This window comes from Monomorium pharaonis, chromosome 8, assembly GCF_013373865.1.
Source record: "Monomorium pharaonis isolate MP-MQ-018 chromosome 8, ASM1337386v2, whole genome shotgun sequence".
NCBI lineage: Eukaryota > Metazoa > Arthropoda > Insecta > Hymenoptera > Formicidae > Monomorium > Monomorium pharaonis.
This window is the reverse complement of record NC_050474.1, coordinates 18,125,078-18,137,059: the sequence shown is the minus strand read 5'-3', so window position 1 is coordinate 18,137,059 and position 11,982 is coordinate 18,125,078. Positions and strand designations below refer to the sequence as shown.

The 11,982-nt window shown below is 35.7% G+C and overlaps 1 protein-coding gene across 1 annotated transcript; it reads left to right on the top strand.

Moving 5' to 3' along the window:
- Positions 1 to 1,253: 1,253 nt before the first annotated feature.
- Positions 1,254 to 10,865, top strand: LOC105828166 (beta-1,3-galactosyltransferase 5). The gene is made up of 2 exons (XM_012666386.3): positions 1,254 to 1,899; positions 5,792 to 10,865. The coding sequence occupies exons 1-2, from the start codon at positions 1,767 to 1,769 to the stop codon at positions 6,898 to 6,900; spliced, it is 1,242 nt and encodes a 413-aa protein (XP_012521840.1). The 5' UTR covers positions 1,254 to 1,766; the 3' UTR covers positions 6,901 to 10,865.
- Positions 10,866 to 11,982: the final 1,117 nt, after the last annotated feature.

Genomic DNA, 11,982 nt, shown 5'->3' with positions numbered 1-11,982 from the left:
TAGGTACGTCCTCTTGATTTATGATCGCGTTAATGACTTGACCAATAAGAGGAGCTCGTACCAGAAACGAGAATTTAAATGACCTCGCGCGTTCGCGTCTGATTTTTAATAAAATATTCCCGCTTACGAAATTGCAAGTAATGTCAGACCTGTGGCACACGCTTTCCGTAAAACGTAACATTAAGGTTTCGACGCATTGGGCGACCGAAACCGTAACTGGCTAAATCGAGTATGTAATTGGTCAAAACCTTACGGTTACGTCTTACGGAAAGCGTGCGCCACAGGCCTTACGCTCGTCCGACGTTAGGAAATTATCTTGGCTGCTTTCGCATCCGCCATAGCCCGGAAGGGCTCGCACGTTAATTTCCGCGTATCGAAAGCTCGCCGGCGGTAGATGGCCTTGCACGAGCCGGGATTTGCATCCTTCATGCATACGACTATAAAAAAGAATGCAATAAATTCGAAACTCTAATAAATCTTTTAGAGTAAAAAGTCATACAAAAATCGTACAAGTTCAATTTTTACTCTTTTAGAATGTTGTTTTGCTGTACAAAAAAAAGTTATTATAAAAAAATTGATGTGTTTAATATAACTGTTGCAACGAATAAAATTGAAATATTAAGCCACATTATATTAAGTATATATGTAATCAACATGGCCCAAGTGAAATCTTTACTATACCTAAGTAAATAATTCATATATTTTTTCTTTTAGTTTCAGAAATGTTTCTTATTTTAAATCTAATTCTTATTGCTCAATTTCACCCAAAAATTACAAAAATCTCCAAAGGGGGGGAAGGGATATATTGGGTAGAGGTACCTTAGATAAAATTACATATACATCACATATAGGAAAGCATCTAAATTCAGATAAAGTTTTAATCATTTAATTCAGATACGATAAAGAACGATAGAGTTTTATAACTTTTATATCTAGCATGAAATTTAGTGCCCGATAGAAATTATAGATTTAGATAAAATCATATTCTATCAAATTTCTATTATGTTTCTATCAACTTCTATCGAACTTTCTGAGCAGAGCTGTCTTGCGACAAGTGCAATCGATTTTCGATTCCGCAATATTACCGTACTTGCAATGTGAGTAAAATCATGACAATTCATATTTTCGCGAACGCGCAAAATACGGAATAACACGCGCCGCGCCATCGGACGGCGGCGAACCGAAGTAGAAGGCGCGCCGTCTCATCCGACGGTAAACGAAAGTAGTGACGATGGTAACGTGGACACCTCATCGGTACGGGGGAGATCCGTGTCGCGCGCGACGCCCGCTGGTGACGGAAGTGGGTCACCCCCTCGGCAGAGGCGCGCCAGGCCTCCGGAATCCGGGCGGTCCGTCGACGACGACGGCGACGACGGAGTGCGCGCGTTAACCGTCAACCTGGTGTAATGTAACGACGCGCGGAGGGAGCTCGGAACGAGAGACCATCCTCTTGGAAGCAAGACCAGGGTAAGCCGTGATCCTCCACTTCCCCCCCTCCTCCTCCTCCCGGACGACGGACGGCAGCAAGTGGGGCCCGGCGCACAGTATGGGAGCGATCCGTCGTATGTCGGCACGCGGCAGCGGTGCTCCGATCCACAACGGTGGAGTCCACGAGGGAGCGACGACGACGACGGCCGTCAGGTCGTCCGCCGCCGCACGACGCGCACGATGATATAGTTCCCTCGCCGACGATCTCGCGCTGCGAAAAACGAAGGAGAGGAAAGTGAACGAGAGAGCAGTACGGCCGAGTACAAGCGTCGTTCGTCATGTTCCACCATCTGCATCTCAGGAGTCGTCTACTGCAGACCCTGATCCTCGCGCTGATCGGCCTGACATTCTACGCGTACTACCGCACCGCCGCGTACGATGTCCACCAATACGGCTTGCCGCGAAACACCAGTAAGCAATCACTCCAGTAGTTCTTATGCACGGGCTCCTCTTACGCGGCACTGACGGGGTGTTTACCGCCGGGAAAAATCGGGAATTCCCCTGGAATTTCTCAGGGAATCCCCTTTTTTTCATCTTTGAATATCCGGGATTCTCATGCACGGAGAAAATTTTGTTGTAAAATTTATTATTGTATGTAGCTACAGGCTACACGGAGAAAATTTTATAATAAAAATTACTATGTATTGTAAACATTAATTTTTAGAACTGCGAGAAAGGTTAAGTATTTCTAAAAAATTATAATTTATTTTATTTAAAAAATTTTATAATTTGTTTTAATCTGCTTAAAATATGTAAATGCTTTTATTTTTATTTCATAAAGTTTATATATAATACACTTTTTGCTTAAATTATAAGTTACAATTTAATTTAAAAATAAAATATATTTTAGTAAAAAAGGAATTACTTAAAAATATATATATATATATGTTAATTTTGTTTTTATTTGCTGTGATTTAATGTTTCCCTTGTAATTAATACTAAAAAGTACTTTAAAAGTAGAAAATATATAACAGACAAACTTCAAACTAACTCTAGTTACTTAAAAATACAAAAGTAAATGTAAATTTTACGAAAAATATGCCAATTTTTCAACGAATTTTTCTATCCTTGTGAAAAAATCCGCGGAAAAAATAAAAAAACCGGTTTTTTTCCAAGTTTTTAAAACTATAAATTCCAGAGAATTATATCATAAGTAGGGTAAATATCGTTATTTGACGAGAAACATAGTAATTTTCATAATTTCTTCCTTGGTCCACGCTTACTATTTACCATAGTTACAATTTTTACTATAAAATTTTCTCCCTGTATAAAAAGAAATTTCAGAGAATTATGTCATAAGTAGTGTAAATACCATCGTAATTTGATGAAAAACATAGTCATTTTTCATAATTTCTTCCTTGATCCGCGTTTACTATTTACCATGGTAATTTATACCATAAATTTTTAATCGTGTAGGATTTTATTGGTAAATTTTTGGAATTTTATTTTTATATTTTATCTCCTTTATTGGGAAATTGCTTATTTGACCTTCTGTTCTTCATAACGAAAAATCGATGAGCACCAAACATGGCATACGCATTCACGTACATTCTCTTAGTACTCACGAGTTTTTATTATATGAAAAAGAGTGATAACAGAAGATGATATATTGTTTTAAATGATTGTTTGATCAAGATACATTAAAAGTTATAAAAAAATTAATTTATTACTGCACTTAAAAATACTTTTGTCATTCCTGAAATTTTGAATAAAACTCCTGGAAAAAATTCGGGAGTTTCTAAAGAATTTTTTTACAACGTTTGAATAAACATTCTAATTGGAGGGATTATTAATGTTAACTTTAGAACTTTAAAGTACTATTTATTATATCTGGATAAGAAATTATAAAATTAGGAACTTTTTGAACTTTCAAGAATTTTATTTACTTTTTTCTATTTTACAAGTTGCAAGATATTAAAATTATTGAACTAACATTAGTTTAATGTAAACAAAATTATTTTTAAATATTATTTTAAGCTGTTAAATTTTAATTAAAAACTACTAAATTCATGTAGGAAAATCCAGGTGCGAATTCTGGCCGAGATATTATTTTTCGCAATAAATTATTTAAAGTTTTCTTCCGAAAGAGAGGAATCATATAGATAGATTCTAAACACTAATATCTTATTAAGTAACTGTGTTTCAAGATAAAGTGTCGGCGCGCAGTTTATATGAGTTGGAGATATTAAAAATTCATAGAAAAATTCTTATTTAGAGATGATTATTATTCAATATTCGCTTCAGACTGATATAAAAAAATCTCTTTTTTAATTTTATATTTGACATTGGTCGAATATTTGACTTATTATACTAAATTTAAATTAGTGAATTATAGAACTTGAGTAAAAATTCACCCACAAAAATTCACCCACGCACTCTAAAGATAATGGAGTGATAAATTTGAGTATTGAAGGAAGTTGATAAGCAAGAGATTCGACATATGTGTTGTCGATGAATTGATTAGTTTATAAATTTAAGTTTCTCATGAGTTTTCTCTTATGTATTTTCTTCTGTCAAAAAGTAAAATATCGTTGATAACATTTATTTAAGGCGTAATCTTTAATGTCAACATTTTGTTATATTTCTTCAGAATTTAATAAGTAATATTTTATTGTAACTAAATTAAGTTAAAATTAATTGTTTGTAAAATTAATTTAATTATGTTTAAAGTTGCACGCCCGAAAACCAACTTATTATTAATTAAAATTGTTATAATCAAATTAACTTATATTAAAAATTTATTTTGAAAAACATTATTAAATTAAAATGTTATTATTTGTTTTAAATTTAGATTACTCGAATTAGCAAAACAGTATGCAATATGGATCATCAAATAAGAGAGGTCCAAATATATCCCACGGACATAAATTAAACAAAAAAAATATTTCTTAAGTACTTAAAATTTATTCCTCATCAAATCCGTGAGATATAGAATTTCAAAATTGTATTATATAAAAGCTTACCTTTTTAGTAAAAATAAAATCTGGTTTTTATTATATTTAAACAATGTCATTATTAACATAAAAATTAATTAGAATCTTCAGATGATTCTGTTACATAATAATTTCTCAGCGATTTTGAAATGTCGGATTGATACCTACTCCCAAAAAACATTATTGTCAATATGTATGCGTAACAACCCACCGTCCTCGTTCTATTTTTGCATTGGTAATAATATCCAATTATAAAGTCAACTCTGATAAGTTACTATCCAGCAAAAGGTAAATTACATTTTGCTTGATACTATGATAACAATATTAAATTCTCCCATATATTAAAAAAGTTTTGAAACTGAAGTATTATAAGAAAGAAAGTCAAGAAACCCAGTTTGCTTACAGAATTTGATTTGATAAACTTTCTTCAGGATTTATGACATATGTTCTACGTAACAACAAATTACCTATTTAAATTTAAGTTAATAGGCACCTAATGTTATTAAGTGACTATCTTATAAAGTGAGAATTGGAAAGTCTATGAAGAATTATTATTATTATTATTATTATTATTATTATTTAGAATTATTTGTATAGAATACACCAAATTTTTATATTATATTGTTGTTCTCTATTAATATTTTGATATTTTGTTAATGCTAATTGATTTCTTTCATCATTTAATATAAAACATAAAACATATAAAAATATTAAATTATTGAAAAGGGAATATATTATGAAATATATCACATATTTTTAAAAATATCATAATTATGTAATAATTAAATAAGGTGTAAAGTATCTCAGAAAAATTTTTACTAAACAGAATTTTATTATAGTGTTTTGAAAAACGTCTCAACGTCTGCAATAAAAATATGTAACAAAAAATACAGATTTTTATTTTAAAAAATCAGTATAACGCAACGCCATCTAAGGTCGTATCGACCCTATTTTCATACATGACCTTCAAAGTTGAACATTTTTTGTTTAAATTATTTTTTGCATAAAAAATGCGTTATTTACAAGATATTTGAGCATTAAAAATGGAACACCTTGTTCCTTTCTTTGGACACTAGATAGAGGAAAGCGAAATAATGATAAAATTTAATTACATATTAAAGACTATGATTTGGTATAAGTTATAAGTTTTAGATCGCTAACGAGAGGGCCATTATTATATCTCATTTTGGGCATCCTACTTTAATTTTATTGATAAATTAAGTTTGTATGAAATAGTAATGAAAAATATTGTTTTTTACTGAAGAACGTATATTTTTATTTTATAATTTTATCCCCTTTTAAACACATAATCTTTTAACTTAGAAGAAAAAGAAAGTTTGTGAGTTAAAATTAAAATTAATGAATTTCAGGTAACTCCGCGTATCAAGATGGCCTTCACGCGCACGCGAATCTTAGCCAGTCTAGAAACTCCAGCTCGGACGGCATGTCTTTGAGCGCACCATACGTAGCGCACAACAACTCCAGCAACAACTCCTTAATTTTCATCACCACGCTATCGACGTCCTCTAGCGCGCAGTCCTTATCTTCATCCTCATCGTCGTCGTCGTCTTCCGTGAGCACATTGGATAGCTCCAAGCGGGGCGCGAATGTCGTTGTCACCAACTCGACCAAACTGGCGCCAATCGTGGTGATTCGCAACGATTCGGCGCGCGCCATATATGAGGCCGGGCATACCGTGTCGATTCCGGAACGTTGCCCGCACCTCGGCAAGGATATGGACCTGGTGGTGATTGTGATGTCCGCGCCGACACATCTCGAGGCGCGTACGGCTATCCGACAGACCTGGGGCCACTTCGGCCAGCGCAGGGACATAAGCATTCTCTTCATGCTCGGCGCGACTCGGGACCCGAGAGTAGAGGCAATCCTGCACAAAGAGCAAAACATGTACAACGATGTGATACGCGGCCGTTTCCTCGATTCGTATGCGAATCTCACGCTCAAGACCATCTCGACGTTGGAGTGGGTGGACGCGTACTGCCCGAAGGTCAAGTACCTGCTCAAGACCGACGACGACATGTTCATCAACGTGCCGCGGCTGCTGGCGTTCGTGTACAAGCATGCGAAGGACCGTAACGTGATATTCGGCCGACTGGCCAGGAAGTGGAAGCCGATCCGCAATCGCAAGAGCAAGTACTATGTGTCGCAGGCGCAATTCCAGCAGTCGGTGTTCCCGGACTTCACCACCGGGCCGGCATACTTGTTGTCGAGCGACACGGTGCGCCGCCTGTACGACGCCGCCCTGGACCAGACGTATCTCAAGCTCGAGGACGTGTTCACCACGGGCATCGTCGCGCACCGACTCGGCATCCGGCGCTCGCACGCCAACGAATTCCTCAACAAGCGGATACAGTACACCGCCTGTAACATCCAGCGCGGCATCAGCATACACATGGTTAAGTACAGCGAGCAGTTCGACCTCTGGAAGAAGTTGCTTGACGGTAAGAGTAAGTGCAAGTGATGATAGCCGGCAGCGGAAGCGGTGCGACAGCCGAAGGCGACGAAGGTCCTACGCCTGACCCTGGCGAACCAAATGGTGCGATCGTTACCGCCTTAATGAGTCGATTCGAGTGCCGACCGGTCGATTTACGCGCCGACCGGCTGACGCGATATTGGTACCAGCCATCGTCGTTTTCACTGACGACTTCGCACACGTGCATACGTAGCCGCGAGCGCGCGCGCGAGCACACACATACACACACACACACACACACACACACACACACACACACACACACACACACACACACAGAGACACAAGTACATCACATTATTCGGTTCAAGTGCGAGTGAGTGGCATACATAAGGGGGAGCGTAGTGAAAATTGTGAGCCGCGTAGAGATATACGGCGTAGAGAGATAACGCCGCGCCGTGTGGAAATTTTTACACGATGCACGCCACAAGTCGTGCCCACCAAGTCGGGGACTTTCCTCACAGGAGAGGTCGTACTCGAGAGTGGTAAACTTTTTATTCTGGAAGTAATCTCCGGAGCCTAGAGAGGACAGAATCTATACTTTTTTGTATCTTTTTTATATCTCTCTGAATTCCAAAGAATTTTTTTATTATTGTATAGAGTTAATTTTGTAAAATATTATTTCCTGTAATACATAGAAATTTTATTTTCTCGAGAAGAGAGAGCGGCGCGTGAAGTAATTACAAATGGTTCTGTAATTTTGTCGTTGATGTTTCGGCTCTTTCTTTTTTTTTCTTTTTTTTTTTACGTGTTAAACCCGGTATTAAACTGTTCTCCCATAAATACGATCTTTCGTCGCACGTTTAACGCCGAATGAGCATTCCTGATGCATTTATACCCACATTTAGAGCATACCGACAACAAAGTCGGACAATCGCGTCCGACATTAATCTGAGAATAGTCACTTAGAGTTATCACACTCCAGTAAAAATAAAGCTCAGTTACAAAATTCAAAATTATCATCCTTTAAAAAAGATTATATATATATGTACATATACGTTATAATATTAAATAAATTATATGAATTGTAAAACAATAATATATAATATACAGGATTGGATAAGTTAACTTTTTTTAAACGAAAGTTAACAGTTTATAAAATTAATTCACATTAAAAGTTATTTGGCTACTAGAAGTCACCATATCACGAAAACTGTTTCTCCAAGAGGAAGCTCTTCTTTTGCTCTGCGGTTGACTGATCTTCGCAAATATCTGTAATATGCATATTAAAAAAAAAATTTGTACTGAACAAGAAACTCAATTAAGAGTTACTTTAAATTAACTTTATTATAAAGTTAAATTAAAAGTTAATTTTCGAACTATGAGTGCGGCCAGCAATGATACATTTTCACTGTTGAAAAAATGATTGGTTATATTTATTCTCGATTTAGTAAAAACATGATTAATATATATTTTTCGTAATCATATTTTTTTATGTTTTTTATTAAATCGGGAATAAATATAAGTAAGCTCTTTTCCAATAAAATTACTCGTTAATAACTGCACTCAGAACAATTATAATATACATCATGGAATAAATGTAACATTTTATTTGTTAAGTTTACATGAAATAATGTTTGTGAGAATGTATTTTTGCTTTTATATAAAAGATAAATTTCCAACTTAGGAAAAAAGGTTAATAAATTACTTAAAATTGATCAAATTAAATTAAAAATTATTAACTTTTTGACTTGGTTATTTAACTTGATAACTAGTTAATATCCAATCCTGGTATTTTTATAAAAATGTAATACTGCAGGGCAGTGTTAAATTAGCCAATAATTATTACTTATTTTGAGTGTTAACTGTACTAACAGCAATACTTTTAATACTTAGATTAAGTGTTAATTACTGGCCAATTTAATACTGTCCAGTATTACAATTTTATAAAGGTAATGTATTTAATAACAGTGATTTTTAATTAAATTTTAAAAATCACTCAAAGAAAAGTTAATTATTTGTGAAAAACCGTTAGGTGACTATTCCCGGGTTTAAGCGGAAAGAACGCGGGACGGATATTTTTACGACGTAACGTAGGAGGACCGCCGTTCCCAGAGGGTTCCTTTGTGTAATTGGCGACCTCGTCGTACTCATCAACGACATCCGATCCGGTATAATCAGGTCAGAGTAGATATCTAACAGGATGTATCGGGTGCCACGCACTTTCTCTCAATTAAGAAGAGAATCCGGGGACGGATTTTTCTTCCTTTTCTTTCTTTACGTCTCGTTAGGATGCCATTTAATGTCCAAGTACACTTCTGAATTACGTTCTAGCGTCAACCGAAGGATTTCGTAACGACCAATTAATCTTATCTTATTGTCGGTCAACTGTCGGTCCCGACAATCAGTCAGAGCCCGCTCGACAAAATACGGTCAGAGATTTCGCTCGTTAGAAGCACACGTCTAAAAAAAAAGAAAACAAAACAAAAAAAACGTGCGTGCGTCTGCGTAATTATAAAATCCGTTCGCGAGAGAGGAGCGACGAACGATACGTAGCGCAGCGTATCTCGTCGCCGAGATTATTGCGCATCATTGCGCCAATCGAGAGCAGCCCGCGGCGGCGGCGGCGGCTGCTGCTGCTGCTGCTGCTGCTGCTGCTGCTGTACGCCCGAGATGCGAAATAAATGTGTCATGAATGAGACGAGTATACCCGAAGCGACTTCCCTCCTCCGTTCTACCCCCGAATATTATCTAGTCATCGTCTGGATAATATGCGATAACGCGGCGCGGGTGCGCGCGCTGGCGCGTCCAATATCGCGCCGTTCCTCCTTTTTTTTTTCGTATCCTGCGGAAGTATCGTACTACGCTTCCGCTCTCTCGGAGTGCCATACGACGCGTCCGTGGCGACGGTTACAAGAGACTTTTCGGGGACGAAATGTGCGTAAAAGAGGAAAAGGAAAGTTGACGCGACGCCGGAGACGAAAACGGCCGAGCGTCAACCGAGATACACCCGGGATGGACGGGACGAAGAGATTATTCCTCGGTTGAGATAAGATCCTCGGTTGTCAAGGACGTACATCGCCCGTGTAGTTACCGAGAAAAGCACGAGGTCGGAATGGTGTTAAAATATTCATACCTTTTTATGTGAAAACGATTATTAAAACTGTATACGTACATGACATGCGATTGTATGGAAAAGAATACATCATATTTATTTGACAAGTAACTTTTATAATTTATTTAATATATTTGCTATCGTTTTTTTTATGGGTAATACTTTAATTTTAAAAATAATGACAGAAGTCTCATTTTTTTATTTATTTTTATGTGGAAAGTACAATTTTAATTTTGTACTTTTAGAAGAAGCTGTACATGTAATTTATTTTTTAAGTTTTTAACGAATCTCCTATGACTATTAACTAAATGCAGTCTGATTTTTAAATATAAGTCCTCTCGGTTACTTTTTATAAAAATCACGTTATATTTTTTTTCAATTGACGTTTCTATTGGTCTTATTGTTTAGAGTTGGAGAATCGTTGCGTCATCTATAATCTCGCTGTCCCGTCCACACCGATACTGCTCACATTGAAATTAATTAGTTGTAGTTTTATATTTTATTGCATCTGTGGGAACTCGCACGTATTTTGTTCCTAACGTGTCGCGTTTAAAGAAAAAGAGTGTATTATATTTTATTAGCATATTATTATTAATATTAATATTATTATTTTTAATATTATTATCATTGTTGTCATTATCATCATCATCATTGTCTTTGTTTTATCGCTGCTCCTTCGTTTTTCTAACGTCTTTCGTGCTTTTCGAGGAATCGAAATTATCCTAGTAACGTTTTGACAAAATTCATAAAATTATTGCTGATTTTTTTAAAGAGAGCTCAATATTATAAGCCTGTAATTCTGTGAAGCTTTCTTAGAATTCTTCAGTTTTTATAAATTTAGGAATTTGTTTATAATGTATCTATTCAAATCTATTGAAAATAAATAATTATATTTCTAAAAAATATAAGTTTTTAGAAAATCTTTCAGGTTTTTTTTACATGAATTGGAATATTTTTTTAAAAAACTGAAAAAGTCTACATTTTTTCAGAATTCTTTATGTACGTGAAAATTCTGAAATATTCTAAGGTCTCTTATTCTATAAAAAAAAGTTTGCCCAAAATGTATGAGAATATCTTCTTGTGGATAATGATCAAATCTATGCGAAATTATAGTTCCTAATCTATAGTTCAGTTTTCTCACTGGGCGCTTTCCTCTATCTAGTGTCCGAAAGAACATAGGATATTCTATTTTAACGCCCACCTCGAATATCGCAAATAAATAAAAATAACGCATTTTCGTGGACAATGTTTCAAACGAAAGTTATTTAGTTGGCCCTGAGAGAAAAATAAAGTGATAGTGAGGTTGATACGACTTTAGATGACGTTATTAACGTCATAGAAAGGTTGCTTTAGTTTTTTTTCTTTTTTTTTTAATTTTTTGCGGATACTACTATCAAAAAATAGATGGAGAAAATTGCATGGTAATTAGATCATCTGATTCTAGGTAATTTTAATGTCGATAATGACATGTAACGCCTAAATATATAATCAAACACTTTGATTTTTTCTTTATTTTTAACACGAAAAATGCACGTTTATCTAATGTAACTTTGAGATCCTACATTTCGTCTCGAACACTTCGGACAGAGATGTGCTCTGGAGCAAACTTAGATTACTCGTACTATTTTTTTGTCATAGGTTTCATTCCTGTCCACTTAGAGACCATTTTGGGCATCTCTTTACCAAGGGGGGACCTCTTTACCAAGAAGTAAATTTATAATATCTGAAAAAGATACTCTTCCGACATTTTTTTTGAAGCTTTCATAAATTTAAGATGTGAAAATTGTTCTAATGCTATGAAAATGTTGAGAAGATTGTCCTTTTCTCAATCGCGTCGCGTTCTTTCCACCGTACGCTTTCCTCGGCGGAATTCCAGAGTCGAAGTACGGGATTTTGTTGGGTGAACGAAGGGGCGACGGTGTGTTGTCAGTTTTTTTTCTCTCCCATGGCGCCGTGAGAAAAATCGCGCGCAAATCGCAGCGAGTTAACGAGTCCCAAAGATCAGGCCAAGGCTC

Excerpts from the sequence above, each read along its gene's own strand:
- LOC105828166 (XM_012666386.3), top strand. The coding sequence starts at position 1,767 with ATGTTCCACCATCTGCATCTCAGGAGTCGTCTACTGCAGACCCTGATC. Across the intron at positions 1,900-5,791 it reads CGGCTTGCCGCGAAACACCA|GTAACTCCGCGTATCAAGAT; the intron begins GTAAGCAATCAC and ends AATGAATTTCAG.